The following is a 20,991-nucleotide window of genomic DNA, read 5'->3' on the forward strand; positions in this document are numbered from 1 at the left end:
TATGTCAGTCGGATTAAGTTAGAATGACACTTGTTGAGGTTTGAACTGATCAAGTCAATCTTGCATTAGTCCTAGCAAACAAATATTTTCTTCTTCTTCTTTGCCATGCAATGGACTCTGTTACTTCAAATAAGTTAAGAGCATCTCTGTGGCTCCCCAGTGCCTAGCCCAGGAATAATGAATTGATGCATCCATGCTTGTATAGTGCTATTTATGATACTATTATAGCCCACAGTATATTGAGGATATTTGGTTACTTATCTCCTTACATTTTGAGGACAGTAAATGTGCCTGATTCATCTTTTGAATCCTCATGACTCAGCACAGTCCTAGGGTTATATTAAGTATTCAGCTGATGTTTAATGATTGCTTCATTGTCTACTTTTTTTTATATAACATAATCTTTACAAAACCCCACATGACACATATTCACCTATGTAACAAACCTGCATGTCCTACACATGCCTACACACCCCTGAACTTAAACGTTAAAAAAAAAACAAACCTCAAGAAACACTAATTTTATTCAATTTCCTTTAATGAGTACTTGTTACAATAAAAGAGGTATAAGGTTCTGTTCCCAAATCCAAACCACTTTTTAACTTAAACCTTGAGTTTTTCTGAATTACCTGATTTGAAGTAATTCTCTTTATACTTGAAAATGGTTTCACTGAAATGTTTGAGATTAAAAAGTATGCACTGCAAGAAGCATACAACAAACATTCTGAGAGTACAAGATTAATTGTAAAAAAATAACATAGTTTACCATTAAACCCTCTCTTATAGAAATGTGCAAAGCCTTTCCATGTAAAACATTTTGTTGTATACTGAGCACCTATTTTTATAACTTAGCTTCCCACGGAGAGGTAACTGCTTGCATGCACTTTATGTATCCATAGCATACATACAAGGCTCGGTCTTCTCAATGTAAGTTCCCCACTCTTCTGTATGAATTGTAATGAATTTGGTTACAAGGATTTTCTCTGCTGGATTCCAAAGTTGGCCAGAACTTTTAATGTCAAGATGAAAAAGCATATAATTTCCTTCAGTTCCTTTACCACGGGAGATTAACTCCACAATTTCCCTCATGTTTCTCATTCAGAAAAAAAGAAATAAATTGTGTTCAGAATTATTTGATGATTGCTTCTTGGCGCTGATGCTTCAGTTCCTGAAGTCAACATGGCTCTTATAATTTTCTAAGGTCAGGTTATTGACTTAGGGTTGTATAAGCTTTTTTTGTCTGGTGGTTGGATTTTCACTGATAATGACCTTCCCTTGATCGTCTTCTAGATCCTAGTTAGAAAGAAAGGAGAATGTAGAGATTGAAAATGTGAGAAAAATTTAAAATTTAAGAATATTTTATTCTCTGTATATCTATCAGAGGTCATTATTTTTTATTGTAACAAACTTTAGATTATGTTTTCTTAATAATATCCTCAGCTTACAGTGAAGCAAATATTATGTTTTGGTCAAAAGTATATACACGTAATAATTTGAAATTTAATAATTTTAATTCCTTAGAAAATTTGTGTGGATTTGGATATTTACATAGATTTACTGATACATTATTTATTTAAAAAATCTGTGCAGTTGATCTTTTACTTTCAAAGGTCTACACATTGGATTGGCTTCAGGTAAGATGTTCTTATAGTGCATTGATAGGCCTTGCGTCTTCTTTTGACTATTAGTATGTAATTATCACGGAAATTCCAAACTTGTCATTCCAAGCTTGTAATTTACTCTAGGTTTCACAAGGGAAATTCTTGCTCTCTCAGTGTATCAGAATGTAAGATATCTTAAGTGGAGGGATAGAAAAATGCACATAGTGTGATTATAAAATAAATGTAATGCATATGTGATATATACATATATAATCTACACATTTAAATGAACATTTTGCAAATAGCTAAATTGATGGTTTTTTGTATGTATACATTTCTTATTTACTTATGTCTCAAACTGTAGCATCGTTGCACGTAATAGCATTTTTAAGGATTCAGATCCACCTGCAATCTACATCTGTCTATCTCTGATAGTCAAAAATTTCTTTTCGACTTAGCACTTATGTATGCAAAATTATATGTATATTTAACTTTATGCACACAAAATTATATATACATATAATTTTGGACTCTAATTTATACACGTAAATAATATATATGTATATATATTTGAAGATTATTCACTTGAGTCTATCTCAAGGGTTCAATATGTCTACCAGCTTGCATAAGTATATCGGCCTTTCCCTTAATATTTGTTATTAGAGTCTACTGATAGTATAGAACATGAGAAATTTATTTTCTGATTGTTATCAAAATATTTAGCATCGAAACTGGCTAACTTTTCTCTCTGATTGACAACAAGTTTCAATAAAATACTTTAAAAGAATTTCCTATTCTTTGATTTCTCTTCATATAGCAAAAGAGGCCATATACACACATTACTGTAGCCAATACACTTACCTTGAACTCTTTTGTTGGCTTGTAACTTCCTCACAGGTGTGTCTAAAATTAAATTGTTATAGTTAGAAATACTTTGCAATTATGGCTAAAATCAGGCAGGAGACCATGGTTAAACAGAAAAGCATAAAGTTTTGAATAAACATCACTTAAACATGAAGAATTTTTTAATAGTAAGCTTTATAATCCTGAGAGTTTCACATTGACAAAGGACAGTATTTTCCATATATCACAATGAATGTTTCTTAATTGCAAAGCACATTGTTTCATTATGGATTTTGGAGCCCAAATAATGTGCCATTTTTGCAGAGTAAATGACTTACGTGATTTTTTTCAGCCATTTTGTAAAAAAGATTACCTTATGATGAAGGGTTATTAAATGTCATATAAGGTTTAGCACAAATATCTTCCAAGAGTTAGTCAACCATCTTTGCAGTCATACCTACTTGTAATGTATGCCTCTGTAAAATTCTCACTAAAATCAATTTGTGATTGCTTTATTGTACATGAGGACAACAAAATAGCATTGACTTAATGACTCTAGAAATGTTATAATAAGCTATTCAGGAAGATAGGCCATCACCCTTATTCCACCCCCCAACCTGATTCAGTGTTAATCCTATGAGAGCCTTTAAAAAAAATTAACTAATAAAAGCTTTTATGTTTAAGATCTGCAAGTATTTCAAAACTATGCTGTTTTGTGTTGTTATAATTGTAGCATATTTCTCTATTCTCCTGTTTTTCTTTTGGTTCATTGACAAGACTACTTGGTAGGCCTAAATTTACAGTTTCACTCAGTTTTTGGGCATTTAGGATCAAAAAGTAAATGTGGTTTTTATAGTGAGTTCATTTTCCTACTTATCTTTTAAATTTTTTTCTACAAATTTTGACTTCTTTTATATATATCATCTATACTCAGCATGAAGTCAGTTTTTTTCTATTATATATATATTTTTTTAATTCTCTGAAATCCTACAAAAAGTCAGCAATGAAACTACCATCATGAATAATTTTTTCTATATGACAGTAAGCAATTTTTAAAAAAAGAAATAACATTCAAAAAAAAGTATATATTCTGTTTCTGTCTACTTAGAACATTTTCACATGTCTTTTCCCCCCAAATATAAGGCATATAATCATTTATAAAACCACATTAATACTAGAGTAAAATATAGAACTACAGAAAAATCTTACTATATTGATAATGGAGAGAAGTCTGTGTAAAACAGCCAAGTCTGAATTATGAAATATTCTCAAATAGATATAAACAGATGTAAATATAATAATTTCTTAACTTCAGGTTTATTTGGTAACAAAATAATGACTTCTAAAACATGGTCAAGAGCAGACAGATCTAACCTTTAACTGGTGCGCAGGTGCATTGTTCATAGTGGACTTATTAAATTCCAAATAGCAGTTAATTGTATAATTTAAAACTGGATCATGGGAGTATTTACCATATTCCTTTTCAAAACAAGGAAATGTGCTCAGATTTCCATTCATAATTTTTATAGCATCCAATTAATCAGTTTTTGCTATGATTATATTCCAGAATAAAAAACATTCAATGTGTCAAACAAACATTTTGAAAGAACAGCTTGATTAATGTGTAGAAAACAGGTTTGCTGTCAGCAGCTCTCTCTTATGTCAACATGAATGAGAGTTATACTAGGTCATGTTTAGGGCAGCAAAACGTGGGAAGATAAACCAATTACCTGAATAGCTTATCACAAAGAGCCACCCTACATCATGTTTCCTAAAACATGCAGAGTGCTCAGCTCACTTATTTGGACATTTTATTTGCTTGCTTGTTTGTGTTTTTGTATGTTTCCATGGCAATGACCATCAAAATTTAAAGTTGAACGTTACTTAATTGGCCATGTTAATGTCAATTGATGATTCTGAGAGTAACAACTGATGACAGCTTACTCTACGCTGAACATTGTTCTAAGAGCTTGTCATATGTTAACTCGTTTACACTGTAGGTAACATTACTATCCTCACTTTCAGAAGAAGGAAACAAGCAAGAAAAGAATCAACTGATCTGGGATTGAGTTGGAGCTCATATTGAATGCAGACCTACACCCTGATCTACTATTCCTATAGAGGTTGCAAATCTTAACCTGTCATATTGGCAGATTGGCCAAAACCTTCCAAAATGACTTTTTTTTGTTGTTCCTTTTGACATAGACTAACTGTTATTCTCCTTTAATTGCTTGGGTGGTTCAGAATGCATAGTTCTAAGGTAAGCACAAAAAGTTCTATGAATTTAGTGAGAATTATTTTCAGTTAAGGTCTTGAAACTGTATCAGTGACAAATCACAGCATCAGTACTCAAGGACCACTTAGCCATGTTAATAGTCATGATTTAAATGATTGAGACATACACTCAAATTATTAAAAGTACAAAAATGTACTACATGTACCACAATGTGTACAATATGAACTGTTTAGATAAAAAAACTGAGCTTTAGGTAGAACTTATTGAGATGAAGATCATGGTTCAGATATGTATTAATTGGCCAGACCTTGAAAAAAATTTTCTTGCATAATGTAATCTTTATCAGCTTCTTTTATCAATGTCTCTTAGGATATAGACGAGGGGACACTTGTGACTTAGTAATAACCTGATGGTTTTAGATAGCTAGAAAAAAGAAAACAAGCATATCCAATTATTGCTGGTACTACTAACTCTACTGCATCTCGTGTCTTTCCTATGAAAAGCAAAACCTTGGAAACGGTTTGATAAAAACTTGTTATGTTTGTATGTTTTTTCATAATGCCGCAATAATTTATGTGGCATCGTGAAAACGGATGCCTTAGAGATATGTAGAGAGATCATACACTGGGAACTAAAGGAATAAACCTCTGGAATGAAGAGACAAGAGCTAAGAAAGGAGTCCGTTAATTAAAAATTGAATGTCATATTCTTAGCTTGTAGCAGTTATATCTTTTCTTGGCTGAAACAATTCTTTAGTATTTAACTGGATTGTTCATAGTGACTTCAATAACAGGGGCTTATTAAGAAGAAGAAAACATACTTACCTGAAATTTAAGCCTAAATAAATTAAAGCAATATAAACAGATGCAGCTACGAATTTATTGATTCCCTAAAAAGCACTACCATTCTACAAAGCTGCTTACTATGTCAAGGACTATAAGAAAAAAAAAAAAAGAATCCAATTTAATCTTCATAATGTGTTTGTCTCTTCCCTCAAATCCTTAGATTTTTTTCCTAGCAGACAGTTGGGCATTTGAGGGTAGATAGTGAATTCTTTGTTAGATTTTATGGGAATCTTTGGTTCCCTTATGGCTCTGGTGTGCTATGTACTCTTGGCATTCTGGAAGGAAACTTGTATTTTTCAGACATATATATTTCTATTGAGGGAAAATTCAATCATTGATTGAATTAAAAAAATTTTAAACTATCACTGATAAATTTCTAAATACTATTTAAGAGATTTTACATTTATTAAACTACAGAATATAGAAACAATAATTGCTAAAAACATAGAAGGTCCCAAGATAATTTACATTTTCTTGGACATAGTGATATAATTTTTAAAATTATAAGCTGAATAGCCATCTGGACTCTGTTCTGGATAAACATCAAACTTCAGTTATCTTTTCAATTACTAGTATATTTCAAGGAGCCTATTTGGTTTTTCTAAAGAATTTAAATACTTGTTTCACAAAAATAATTTTTCAGCTTAATACTTTCCTTGTTAAAAAATGAAGTATAATTTATTTATTCCATTGCCAGTAATCCAAATTATATATATATATATATATATATATATATATATATATATACACATACACACATATATACAAACACAACATCTTTGAATAATTACTATGTAGAGTTTGTGTAAGATTTTGAATTCTTTTTTCTTTGTTCTTAAGGTCCATTTAATGCCACAGACAGAGAACATTCCATAAAAGATTAATTTTATATGCAAAATAATTTATATCTTCAGGTGTAGATTATCACTCAATCTGTTAGAAGAAACAGATACTCATTCCCAAGGATATAGTTTTGGAAAAGAAAGTTACTAAATGCACTGTTTTTGGCTATATCTATGCATAGAATTTAAAGACATGCCTTGATTGCTGTTATGGGGGCAGTGAATATAATTTTTTAAATATAAAAAGTATATTAAATTTGGGTTTGTTTAACAACTAGCAATTTAACAATCCTCTTTAACATACTTAAAACGTCCTTAAAATTAACTGAATCAAAGCAAAAAAATATTCATTGCTCCCCAAGCTTTATACCATAGAACTTTTTAAAGACTGTTTAAACTAGTAATCATTGCTTCATAACTATTAGTTACCTCTGAACCAATCCATCTATTAAGACAAGAGCAGATGTTGTCTTTTTTTAACCTAATTAAAAGAAAAACCTGCTTGCTCAGTCTTTAAAAAGTTGAACTCAGTCACCAGAACCTGTTAAGGGGGTTAGTTGTTGTCCTTTTACTAACCTCCCTGAAGCAGTCTTTTAATTTCTTCATCTTCAAATAAATGATCATCACCACCTTCAATGAATTTGGTGACCTTGGTGACCTCTGAGAGGATACATGTTTATAGCAGAAATTGATTTATATAACAAAATTAAGACAGCAGACTTGACGTGATAAATAATGGCATCTGCCCAATAATGAATTCTAGTCCAGCATTCAGTTCTTTCACAACCTTTAGTACCAATTTCTGACTTACTAATTTTCTTATAAAGTTGTCAAACAAAATACTGTATAAACATATGGCTGGCACTTAATTCTTTATTTTTGTGCTTTTGTCTTGTTGGTATGGAAATGAACAATAGAATGAGATAGAGTAGAAAGCATGTAGAATGCCTCACAGATTATTTTAGACTTGGATACGGATAGCTTAGGTAAAGTCACGTTCTTATTTTTCTAGAAATGCTAACCTTCTTGCAACAATTTCTTCAGAGTTTCTTCTGTTTCTCCACCTCCGGTAGAAATCCTAGTGTATTTTATTTCAGGACCTATGAGAAAGACAATGAAAAAGGTCTAAAACAGAAGTAGGCAAACTTCTTCTGTGGAGTGACAGAGAGTAAGTATTTTACACTTATGGGCTATGTAGTCTGTGTTGCAGTTGTTCAACTCTGATACTTCAGCGTGAAAGCAGCCTTAGACATTATATAAATGGATGGGCATGACTGTGTTCCAATAAAACTTTATTTCCAGAAATAGGTGGCACAAGCCATACTTGCTCACTAATTGTTTAAACAAATACTTAAAGAATAGCTTAATTAAGAATTTTAGGCTAATTTTAGGCTACTTTAGGCCAACTGGGCTGCTAATTTGGAAGTCAGATGCACAGGTTTACTAAAATTATTGATCAATAGCTTTGTATGAACTTGCTTCTATTTTGACACATAGATGTACAGACCTTAAGATAAATGGAAACTCAAAAGAGGAAATGGCTTTTCTTCCAGAATCCTCTAACTCATTAACAAACAGTAAAGTGAAGATGGTATATCATATCAATGGTATATCAGATTACATGCATGGATGCATACAAGTAATAAAAACAAATGCTTTTAGATTTATCTACAAATTTTCAATTCAGAGTAAAATATAGATTACATATTTAGAATAATATTATTTCTGCCAAAATATGATGTAACTTTAGTAACCACCATGAAAATGAGTTGTTTCTTTAATGATGCTTATATTTGGTGATTAACTATAATTTGATCTTTATAATCTGGGCAGAGATCCATGTATGGAACTAGTGGGAATTAGTGGCTACCTGTAATGATTCGTTCTTCTCGTGTCTCTTTTTCAGTTATTTCCACAGGCACTCCATCAATGATTTTGGTGTACTTCTTAATAACTGGCTCTGAAAGTAGGGGAATACAAATACATTTGATTTACCCTCATATAGTGGCTATGCATCCATAAGCTAGACATTGTAATGATTAACTACATTTCTAAAAATATTACCATTTAGGATTCAGTCATAAACATTTTTAGAACATATCTCAAATAACTTCAGATCAATAGGGATCCATAACATGATAGCTATATCCTGAATATTGGTTGAGTGAGAGGGCCATTTGACATGCTAACTCTCCATGTCATACTTGTTTTCTGGCTGTGGAATGAATACTTAGTGAGAGTCTAGGGAGTTATGTATCATCGGAATGGGAGTCCCATCATAAATCCTAGTAGTGGGGTGGCTTATTAGAGACTTACACATGGTCATTTTTCCTACTGTTTCTGAGTCTATTATTTCCCTTTATACTGACATTAGTGTTACAATTTTATGCAACAAACCTCACTTGTATATGTGAAAATCATGACAGTTTTGTTGGGTGACTTAATAGTTAAATTAATTCCAGCTAGATCCATTAAAAGCTAACTATATTTTATTTCTGACCAGCTAATAACTCGTAGCCGAGAAAATAATTCCCACAATTTATATGCATAAAGTAAGAACAAAGAGAAAATATCAGATGTTCAATATTTCTAAACCAACACTATTTCAAAATAATCACAGCGAAGCTAGTCAGCACCAGGAAACATACGAAACGCACCTCCATGGATCACTTCAGTTATTGTTTCACCTTCTTTAATCAGTCTGAATTCAGGTTCACCTTCAATTTTGACTTTTGTTTTTGTGGGTCCTGGGACATTATTTTAGAAGACAAATTATCGTGTTAAAGGAGTCCTTTAAATTTACCAGAACAGGACATTTATTTCAACATTCGGTGTTACTCAACTCAAATGTCAAAGTGGTTTTGGGCTCTATGAAATCAGTTTTAAACATTTCCCATTGTCTTCAAATTAGACAACAGTCTATCGATGTGCTACTAACATTACTTTCATCTCCTTTAGCTTTCAAACTGATGTATAAATCCATCTATTTGTTGGTTGTTATAAAGTATGGTTACACAAAATAATATATATGGCTACACTTTGTAAATCATGCAGCATGTACACATTTGTGTTTCTCTCATAACTGGTGTGGATCCCACTTTATCATACTGATATTATATTATTACTTTTTCCTTATTAAAATTTTTCATTTAAATTTTAAAATCACTCAGTATCTTATATTTTTGATCTAGTGGGCATAGGAGTGAACATAAGAAAATATTAAATGTATACCTACCTTTAAGATGCTGAGTGCCAGGTTTTATGAGGAAAAGAATTTGAGTACTTACCTTCTATGTGAGAATAATACAAAATTAACCAATTAATAGTTAAACAGTCCTTCAAATGCAAAAGTTAAACTAGTGTTGCATTTGACTTGCAAAATGATTTTGCTAACACAGAAAATCATTTTGAAGGTTAGAAAGCTGCTTACTACATTAGTTAATTAAGACTGTTTCACAAAGGAGTAAGAAAAATAAGTTCAGTACATTTAACTCATACTGTAATAGCCTTCAACAGTGGAATGCAACCATTTTTTGCTTATCTTTTAGAGTGGTTTTTTTTTTTTTTTGGCTTGTTCAGAAATTGTCAGTGTACGTGATTACCAAAACTAAACCAGCCTAGAACAATCCAAAATAATGAAAATAAAAGTAGTCTTTTTACTCATAAATATTTTATGCCATAATATTTGATACATAAGGCCAAGGGATATTGACCACAAAACATAAAGCCAGGTTTTTAAGGTGTGGTAACTTCAAAAGAAAGCACACCTAAGGAATTTAAGAACCAAAAACAAGTTAATAAAATATCTAAATCAATATTTCTTTAGAAAAGCCAAACTGAAATTTTAGAAACATCCTTTATAGTTAAGCTCTATGAAAGAAGAGATTTTCTCAAGATTGTTTTCCTATTTACTCCCAATACCTAGGAAAGTACCCAGCACAATAGCTGCTCAAAAACTATTTGTTGAATTGAATTTTGGCTGATTTATTTGTAATTCCAAAATGTTGTTATGTATCTTTTATAAGAGGCATCTTAAAATTGTGTCCTGGAGTTTAATTTATTTAGCAAGAATTTAAAAGTCATCAATAGATCTGTAATTGTTCAAACATTAAGAAGGAAATGCCAGTAGCAATCTTGGAAGTTGTAAATTGCTGCTAAGATAAATATTTGTTTCCTTCATTTTGCTACACAGGAGTGTAATTCCTGAATTTTTGAACTCAAGTTATTCATGAGTAGGTGACACAACTCCATTTTTTCATTCATGTTCCCTTTATAAGAAGAAGCCAAGTAGAGTTGATAGTCCAGTGTGATCTTAACTGAAGAAAGATTAGTAGGATAGAATCCTACTAACAAAGATTGAGGAGATAAATGAGTTGAATAAAGAAGCTTCAAAGGAGAAGAATCTTTGAAAATAAGAAAATGGTACATTTAAATAATTTCAGATGAAGCTGTGCACAAGTTATAGTGCAAAATTTTAGAGAATCTGATTTTTTTAAAACAGGACAAGATTTGATTTTAAAATCAATTGTATTATCAAAGATCATTGTGTCATGTTTCATTACAATGATCAAGGAATATATTTTCAACAAAAATTTCTGATTAATTTTTTTCTTAAAATACTAAATTCTCTTCATTACTATATAAAGTTAATTAAATAATTATAATTTTAGTATTTTTTAAAAAACAAGGACAGATTTCAAGGAACAACTCAATTTTAAGTCTCAAGAATGTATGCTAATATGATAACTGATTAACTAGGAAATCCATTTTTACCTATGTGTTTTCAATGCATCAATTTAAATTAATGGCTTATTTTATAAAAGTATTCAAGAAATTACCTTCTCAATCCGCCAAAAGAAATAGGAAAATCAAAGATAATTACAATTACAGTTTTCCAAAGATTCAGTCAAAGATACAGTCTATTCTCTTTTTGGAAGACTGTTTCTACCCTTCTTATAGCACAAAGAAGATAACTAGTTCTTTTCTGGGTACGTTGTCACATTAAGATGCTTATATCTGGAAATTTTTAAAAATTTAAGTTGTGATCTTTGGATATAATTAAAATACATGAAATGAAAGTAACATCAAAGATGTTGAAGTTGGCTAACATAAGTACTAAGAATATAGAGATAAGTGACTGCTTATTTAATGTTCTAGTATGAAACATCAGGAGAGGAGTGTGTGTGTGTGAGTGTATGTGTGTGTGTGTATATTATATATATATTTCATATATAATATATATATGCATATTTAAGAGTATGTTCTGGACTGGAATTAAGTATTTTAAAAATTAACTCACTGCATAAACTACTTCTATTTTCTTCTAATTCTGATGGTCTAATTAAAAAATATCTCATGTGTGGCTGTAATTTTAAAAGCTTTCATTAAACATAGCTTGTATGCTATCTTAGGTTCAGAATGAGAAATGCCTGTAATGTTTTTGAAAGAGCTTCTTGTATTGTTACAAAAAAGAACATGTGGGAGATTGGAAACAAAGCAACAAAAAGCTATGGAGTCTGAAGGAGTCTGACTAAAGTAAAAAAAAATCATGATGTATTTGTTTAGTGAATATCTGGGTACTAGTGTTAAGGCAATGCCAATTAGATTCAAATTAAATCAAGTACAAGCAAATGTACTGAAAGCATTAGGAATGCATCATCTGCTTTGCTAAATAATTTGCACTCTGCATTCTTCAATTACTTGAGCATGCCATTGGTATAGATATATTTAATATGTTAGTTATTAAAAGAATGTAGATACATTCATAGAAATCAGTATTTTTATGGATTTTTTATAATAAAAGGAACCATGTATAACATTGATTTTTACCTTCAGTTTTGATAATAGGATGAAGACTACTTTCAATCACTTTAATTTTTGGTTCCACAACTTTGGTTATAATTTTAGTTGCTGAAAGTATAGAAAGTGGAACATGAATGATATTTACATAAAAACCTGAACAAAGGTTTTTTTTTTCTTTGTCTCTGTAGAGTACTAAGGTACAGGATGTGGTAATATATTCAGGCAATCAGATACAAGAAATATTCGTGGTACATAATATAATATCTTCTCATGTCCAGGTGTTGAACTCTGAAGTCCAGTGACTTGAATTTGATCCAGTGAAATATATACTCACAGAGTGAGAAATTCTATCTAGAAATCTATAATTTTTAATCGTACCACTAAAACGCTTTACCTTCTTTTGTACTTCTTGATAATTTTGGCTGCATTGCAACAGAAGACAAATATGATTAATGTCATGCAATTCATAATATCTTAAATTGCATTGCTGGATTCTTTCTCAATTAAAAGAAAAAATGATAGAAAAGCCTTTTAAAATGGTTTTCATGCATCTGATAACAGTGACATAGAAAGGAAAAAATGAAAAATAGTTCAGAATACTTAAAAGTAAGAAGAAATTTCGCCAGCCTGACATGAGCTCTATTCAACAAATATGATATGATCAGTATTTAAGTTATAGGCTAAAATGTCTTTAATTTTCAGTTTTTTTTTTTAATTTAAAGGTATATATTTTAAACGTGTCATCTTCCTAAGTAAGATAATAGTCTATAAATTGAGTACTACATTTGCTATTTGGGTGATTGGTTCACTAGAAACCCAAACCCTAGCATTACTCAACATATCCATCTAAAACACCTGCATGTGTATCCCCCTGTATCTATAATAAAAGTAAATAAAGTAAAATACCAGTCAATGATTTGGTTGACTTTGGTTGTACTGATTAACTGGAAATGTGCCTCTGAAGCCACACAGTCAGAGCTGCTGGCTTTTTGTAATTTCTATCGAAAAGTCTTGAAAGATGGTTCTGTTAGATAATGGGCCACACTAAAACTAACTGTGCACTCGGATCACATTAACACAGCAGAGGCAAGATAGCACAGCTTCGGTTTCTGCAGTTCTCACCTTATGCTTATAAGATGTTTAGCTGTGTCAACTTTTTGAATTAATGCGGGTTCTTAGCCTTCATAGAGACTGTTTCAGCCTTATGGTTTATATTTTGAGATATCAAATTGTGAAGCTCTAAAATGTAACAAATCTTTGTGTTCAATTATTGCTTCCACAGGTGGTCTTGTCGACAGAAGAACCTTTCCATGATGGTTGAATGCATAGGGGTCTCTATTGCTACTATCAAAATTGGTTAATTACTTTTAGATTAAATTTTTTACATTATGTTAAGAAATTTGAAGTTTTGGAGATTTAGTTGGTTGGTAGTTTTCATTTTAATCTTGATTTTCTGAAGACTTAAATAGTTTTGATAGATGATGGTCTCTCAAGAGAATTAAATATTGATCTTAGTCCTCTCCAGGTTAAATGTTCCATACTTGACAACTTATACCAAAACAGCATCCTTTCCCTCAATTATACACTTTAAAATGGATGTTATTTTGGAGATTAGAATAATATGCAGCAAAAAATTAAAGGAATTTTAGAGACAAGTCAACAATGAAATATAAAAATATAATATTTGGTTTAATTTATCTTTACTTCTATTTGAAAATACTTCTTAATAACAGTATACCATCTAAAGAGGAGTAAAAGAAACATCTTACATTGGAATGTAAATGTCAGAGCTGTTTCAAGGCCTCTGGGTAGGTAGGGAATGGTCATTGAACTTGTATAATTTCATAAAATGTAGCTTATGCTCTGTGAGTGAGGATGCAATTTAGTAGAAGAAAATAATTATAATATTTTTGCTCATTGTAGTCAAGATATTGCATTCACTTATATAGAAAGTAATGAAACTAACATGGGTAAAGAAGGAAATCTAAAGAAATATAGTGCAAATGTATGTGTGTGTGTATATATGTATGTATATATTTATACCTTTGATGAAGAAAGATGGCATAACATGTCTGATGAATAGAGCCATAAGTATTCTTTAATTTTTTGAAAACACATTTTTTTTACAAGATTGTATTCCCATGATGAATCTTAACTATTCCAATTAAGTCTTTAATACAGTTTTGAGCTGGCCTGATCCTGGAATTGCATGTTATTATTACATAATTGAAATCAACAAGAGCAGCAGACATTTTGTTTTGCTCCTTACATTAGCTTTACTCCTTTTCCATATCTAGTATAATCTAAAGAGAAATTTTCTTAATTAAATAACTGGATGCTCATGGTATAAAATGAAATGTTTTTCTAGCCAGAATAAATGTGGGGATTGAAGTAATGTTTTAGCTACCAATACATGTTGAGTGTTTAATTGGAGAGCCAAAACAAAATGAAAAGAATTTCTGCTTGAAAGCTTCAGTGAAAGAAAGAAAAAGATATAGAAAAAGACATGATAGAAAAGACATCCTACCAGCTACACTTATGAGAATGAAGTACCCTTTACCATTGTTAGGTAGTAGAGGTTTAATTTTGATAATCTGGTAGTGTCAGAGATCAAAGAACCCTGGAATTTAGAAACTTTAGATTTGTCACATGTTTGTCCAATTTTGAATGGGAGAGTTTTTGAACTGTCACTTCATAAACATTGATATTTTTTAACGCGTGCTTCTCAACCTGACCTTAGACAGCTCAGGGCTTGAAGGTGGCATGAACAAGTCTTTGGTAAGGTCGTTTGTGTGTCGATGCATCTGAATTTTTAGATATTTCTAGAGGCTCTTTATGCCATCTCTTCCCTTTATATGTCTTTTTTTTCCTACCTTTTTGCCACAGTAATATTATATCTTGCTATATTTCTCATATCGTATCATTCCTGTTTTTCCAGTGAGTGGGGAAGAAGTTCATTGGGGTTGAATGTTATCTGGGAGCTCAAGTCCTGTTTCAAGTGAAATGAGATTGGCCATAGTTTGGAATCTAAATACCAGATTATCAATAATCTCTGTAAATACAAAGAAATGTATTGTTTTCTTTTTTCATACCTTGCCACCTATGTGGCCAATATTTATTATATACTTACTATAGACAGTCATGGGGATTTCTTTGAAGGTACTACCACGAACAAACTGAAAATAAATGTTTATATTTAGTAACATGAAATGCGATAGTTGTGTTAACAAAACCATTGCACCACTGTAATTTTTACTAAAGTAAAAATAGTGAAGCTATTATTACACCTAATAGAAGTCGTCATATAAATCATCTTCCAATTAAATGCTATCAGGTCAGATGGCATAAAAATCATTGGATTAATTACTCAGAGATTGAAAAATTATAGAATAATTAATCCAAAGTTACATATATTTGTTAAACACTATTTTCTGTTTTCTGCTACTTTTACCCTACATTGACAAAGAAGAAAAATATTCCTTTGCTTTTCATCTGTGATTAGTGACCATTTTTTTAAAGTGAATTACATTCTGCAGTGAAGTATTGAATGATAGAAAGATTTTAGTTATTTACCATCTTAGTTGTCTAAACTGGACTGTAAACTTTTTGAATAAAGACCATGTCCTATTTAAATACATATTTTTCATAACACTTTATACAATACTTGGTCCTGTGTAGCTTTAAATAAATATTTGTTGAACAAAACCACAAAGAAATGATGTCATTTCTTTATAGGTGGTGGAGTGGTGCATAAACAACAAAGAGCAATCCAAGCCCGGTATATATTTACTCATTAATGCGTACATTTATAGTCTGTTACGTTAAGCCGGTAATACGTGTTTTACATATTAGAAATAAATCAAGTAACTTTCAATACCTTAATTTGGATGTGTTTGATTAATTTATTAAGTATTTCCAGCAGCCGATCATTTCCAACAGGTATGTCTATGAAGAGGAATATTAAATGAATGTTGGTAAGAAAGCATAAAATAAAAATCTAGGTTCATATTTAAAAAGACTTAGCCCATCAGTGAGTTCAATAATTACCAACCTGCTGGATAGAGGAGCTTATCTACGACATGAATTACACCATTTGTTGTCAAGATGTCAGATTCTTTTGATTTCAATTCATTCACCAGCAGTGTATCATTTGCCTATCAAAATAGGAGGCAATTTCAATGATGACATTTAATTAAGGGTGAATATTTAGATAACTTAATGATGGTTGAACACAATCATAAATTCATTCTAGACAACTTACTCCTTTCAGAAAGATTTTGCTTCCTTGTGTCGTCTTTAAGATGTTAGTAACACCAGGTTCAAATCCTTTTCCAATGAAAACTCCTGGTGTCAGGTGATAAAGAATGATGTTTTGAAGAGCATTTTTGTCCCCTAGGGGAAAAAATATACATTTTTTTAATTCAATAATATGACTTTTTGATAGACAAGGACTAAGAAACAAAACATTTATTTGTCTTTATTATTTTCCATATCGTACTTTCTCAGAACGTCATTATTCTCTCAAATAGATAGCAATGCTATGTCAAAACATGGAGTCACTTCAATTAGCCTAATCAAAATAGAACTTAACTTACTGGTAGAAAAAAATTTATTTTCTAAATTATAACTGTTTTCTTCTTTGTCCCCTTATTACACGGTCTTTGATAGAAACCACATAAGTGAACATCTAGCTCAACGGTATGACAGTAAGCAGTTTAAGAAGATTCTGAGTGACCCTCCACACATCCCAAGTGGATGAAATTAAAGGAAACTAAAGCTTGCCATGAATACCAGAGAGGGGATTTTTTTTTTTTTTTTTTTTTTTGAGACGGAGTTTCGCTCTTGTTACCCAGGCTGGAGTGCAATGGCGCGATCTCGGCTCACCGCAACCTCCGCCTCCTGGGTTCAGGCAATTCTCCTGCCTCAGCCTCCTGAGAAGCTGGGATTACAGGCACGCGCCACCATGCCCAGCTGATTTTTTGTATTTTTAGTAGAGACGGGGTTTCACCATGTTGACCAGGATGGTCTTGATCTCTTGACCTCGTGATCCACCCGCCTCGGCCTCCCAAAGTGCTGGGATTACAGGCGTGAGCCACCGCGCCCGGCCGAGGGGATATTTTTAAGGCAGAAATCTGGACAGAAAAGCTTGAGAAAGAAATGAGATCTTGAAATGAAGGGGAAAGTATCTGGAATTCACTTCTACTCACGTATCAGAAATTCTTTTTCTTCACTAGTCATTCCCTTAAAAGCATCATTGGTTGGCACAAATAACGTCCAGTCTCCAGGTTGTGTCAGGATCTCTTTCAAGTCTGCAGCTTCGAGTAGGCTGAGGAAGGTGCTAAATGGGAAGGATGTACATTTATTTTGTCAGATTTTGCTTTAGGTATGTTCATGTACAGTACATGTAATAGAACAGAATCCATATATTGTGGAAAGCATGAGAGAACTGCTTATACATTTTCAAGTGTTTCAAATATAATTCACTGGTTAAAAGTTTTATTATGAAAAATGATTGAAACATACAATATAATTTTTAAATTTTTTTAACTGATTTTATCCTATAAAACTTGAGAAGCATTTGTCATTTAATACTCCACAATATAGTCTTTGCTATATATACCATCAATTTCTAAAAACTATTTGTAAGAAAAATGTCAAGAAGTAGTTTACTTTGTTAGATTTGTTTTTACACACAAAATCATATTATGGTGCACCATGAAGTAGCAGTGAAAACATATATCAATTTTGAAAAATTTGTATGGACATTTAATTCTAAATTATATTTTCAACCATACAGAAGACTGCACGTCTTTTGGGATACTTCCTATAAAACAAAAATATGCCAATAGCTCTCATTCTTCGTGGAGGTGCCACTGATAGGCTTACCTGAAGCGCTTATCCTGTCTTAACTTTTCATGGAGAGATTTCTCTGCTGGTTGGATGATCTCACGGAATATGTGAATAGCGCCGTTTCTCCCTAGCTTACTTCCTCTCACCATGCATGAATTTTCAATGCAGACAGACTAGGAAAGGAAAGAAAGGTATGGAGTGTCCTTTTCCTTGCTTGAATTTTCGCATATAGATGTAACTGCATAATTAAATTTCTGGATCGGCCTTTCTGAGAGGTTGCCTATTGTCTGAGGCCACTTAACAGCATCTTTCAGTGGCTCACACAAACTCACAAGGCACTTCTTATCCAGCCAGGTTTATTTAAATAAGTCAAGCTACCCTATGGGTCAGGCAGGTAATTTTGTCAACAAATTATGAAAATTTCATGGAATCCCACTTCTACATTTTTTATCATTTCTATCTAGATTTGAACTATTTCTCCACACCCTCTTTCGGTCAACACCATCTGTAAAGTTTCCTCACTTTAGTGCTTTTAGGGACCTTTACAAATATTTACTTTATTTTCTTAACTGTAAGACCCTATTCATCATTATAAGTCAAATTATTGACATATTTATAGCGTTTTGAACAAATGTGATATATATATACACACACATACACACATATATATGTATACACAAAATTTAAAGTGCAGCCCATTCAATGCATACTTAAAAATGTGTGTTTGGAACACAGGGAGCTGCTGCCATGTGCCAGATTCAGTTCTAAGTAATGCCTGACTTCCTGTGAACTATTTTAGCTGTAGCTGCATGTGTTATCTGGACAGATACTAAAAGTATCATTAGTTGCACTGTAATTTTGATAAGCAATATTTCTACAAATTTTCCTGCATCCAAAAGTACATTAGGGCTGGGTGCAGTGGCTCACACCTGCAATCCTAGCACATTGGGAGGCCGAAGTAGGAGGTTCACTGGAGGCTGGAAGTTTGAGACCAGCCTGGGAAATACAGGAGACTTTGTCTCAAAAAAAATTTAATTAAAAAATTAGCCAGTGTGGTGGTGTGCACCTATAGTCCTAGCTACTCAGAAGACTGAGGTGGGAAGATCCCTCAGAACCAAGGAGTTTAAGGTTACAGTGAGCTATGATTGTGCCACTGCACTCCAGCCTGGATGACAGTGAAGCTATGTCTTTTTAAAAAAAATACACTAAGACCATTTTATAAAGTCCAGGAATCTCTATGTGTCAATAAAGGTTTATCTTGAAAATCATTCAAAAGGTATTCAGGTGCTGGCTGGTTATTTTACAGTACAATATTACCTAGCATATTTGATCCTATGTACAAATTATCTTGTAAATTATAAAGTACTCTGCAAATAAAAAGTTTATAAAAATTTAGTGCTTTCTAGAATTTAAAATAATTGATGCTTTAGAACACAAAATTATCTATAATGAAGCACATGCAAACGATCTGAGTTTGAGACAGAGTCTTGCTCTGTCACCAGGCACCAGGCTGGAGTGCAGTGGCACAATCTTGGCTCACTGCAACCTCCACCTACCAGGTGCAAGCAATTCTCCTGCCTCAGCCTCCCAGCTGGGACTACAGGCGCGCACCACCACGCCCAGCTAATTTTTTTTTTTTTTTTTTTTTTTGTATTTTTTAGTAGAGATGGGGTTTCACCATGTTGGCCAGGATGGTCTCAATCTCTTGACCTTGTGATCGGCCCACCTCGGCCTCCCAAAGTGCTGGGATTACAGGCGTGAGCCACTGGGCCCGGCCACGATCTGAGTTTTTAACACATAGCACTTTTTGTGGATTTTGCTCACAGTCTTCATCCAAGCTACCCAGTTCCTTGATGCTTCCATGAATATTTACCAATAAAATCACGTTCATAAAATTCTGGGAAATATTCATTGAAACAACATTCTTTGGCATGCCATTTAACAGACTTTTAATTTTATTCTGATTTACTTACTGTCCGATATACAAAGACTCTGAGATGTTTGCCTCCCATGGTTTCCAGTTTTTGTCCGTTGTAAAGCTCATTAAGGCCAACTTTTACTTTCAAAATGTGATTCTGCAGAATTAATTTAAGAAGGCGCTGATCCATGCTCAGAGTATCATCTGTAAATAAATTCATTAAGAAAGAGCATGATTTTATTTAGAAAGCATTAAAGTTTCTCCTGGTGAGTGGGAATCATGTAAACAGATAATCCCTGATATTATTAATATCATGGATTTTGCACTCATATGAGTCAACTAAATGCTCAAATCTAACAATTCAATTCACTAAGTAGAAACTCGGTGACCCATTGTATCAAATGACAATAATATAGTTCCGACCTGTTCGAACAATGAGTTTCATCTCTGTAAAGGGCTACATAGTTTTATAGCGGTCACTGGCAAATGCTACACCTTAATGGTGGCCAAGGTTTTTTCTGATAATTAGATGTCCATTAGTCACATGAAAAACTATTGATGAATCCTCTCTAAATTAATCTTGATTACTGGAAAGAGAATCAAAGCAAACAATCTCTTAAATATGGGTTGCTGCCAAAACACCTGGGGATGATTATTACAAAGAAAAAAGGCAGCCTTTCTAGGAATTCACTTTTCTTTTGATTAACAGTTTTCTATATCACAATTTAGTATTTGGAAAACAATAAATTTGGAAAACCATTAAAAATTGTGTTACCTATTTTTAATTAATAAATTTTGTCTAACAATTTAAATATGTCTTTGTGAAATCATTGTCCTCAGAAAGGTGACAGGTTGTGTGAATCTGAACATGGTCTGTGAATAGCAACTACTAGATGAAATATTTATGTATACTATTTTAAATCATGATGTGGAAGTGTATAATCTTGTCATTTTATTTATTTATAATTTGACACCCTTACTATCCAAATTATGAGATGCAGAATACACCTATTTATTTCTAAACATTATTATGTTGGTATCAAATAAAGAAATC

The 20,991-nt window shown here is 32.2% G+C and overlaps 1 protein-coding gene across 6 annotated transcripts in view; it reads right to left on the reverse strand.

Moving 5' to 3' along the window:
• Nucleotides 1-514: 514 nt before the first annotated feature.
• The window catches only part of POSTN (periostin), a 37,154-nt gene continuing 16,677 nt past the window's right edge, over nt 515-20,991 (reverse strand). Inside the window, exons 10-23 of one of the 6 annotated variants that reach the window (XM_012469826.2) lie at nt 19,993-20,141; nt 18,056-18,192; nt 17,377-17,507; nt 16,431-16,561; nt 16,221-16,323; nt 16,047-16,114; nt 15,300-15,345; nt 12,197-12,277; nt 9,025-9,114; nt 8,238-8,327; nt 7,390-7,467; nt 6,944-7,027; nt 2,463-2,504; nt 515-1,293 (exon numbers count right to left, since the gene is read on the reverse strand). In XM_012469826.2, coding sequence (XP_012325249.2) covers nt 1,256-1,293; nt 2,463-2,504; nt 6,944-7,027; nt 7,390-7,467; nt 8,238-8,327; nt 9,025-9,114; nt 12,197-12,277; nt 15,300-15,345; nt 16,047-16,114; nt 16,221-16,323; nt 16,431-16,561; nt 17,377-17,507; nt 18,056-18,192; nt 19,993-20,141 — 1,268 coding nt within the window. In that variant the 3' untranslated portion in view covers nt 515-1,255. The remainder of the gene's footprint in view (nt 1,294-2,462; nt 2,505-6,943; nt 7,028-7,389; nt 7,468-8,237; nt 8,328-9,024; nt 9,115-12,196; nt 12,278-15,299; nt 15,346-16,046; nt 16,115-16,220; nt 16,324-16,430; nt 16,562-17,376; nt 17,508-18,055; nt 18,193-19,992; nt 20,142-20,991) is intronic. The other 5 variants (XM_012469827.2, XM_012469828.2, XM_012469830.2 and 2 more) reach the window with 5 other exon arrangements.

This window comes from Aotus nancymaae, unplaced genomic scaffold (genome assembly GCF_030222135.1).
Source record: "Aotus nancymaae isolate 86718 unplaced genomic scaffold, 86718_ANA_hifiasm-v0.15.2.pri h1tg000043l, whole genome shotgun sequence".
NCBI classification, from domain to species: domain Eukaryota; kingdom Metazoa; phylum Chordata; class Mammalia; order Primates; family Aotidae; genus Aotus; species Aotus nancymaae.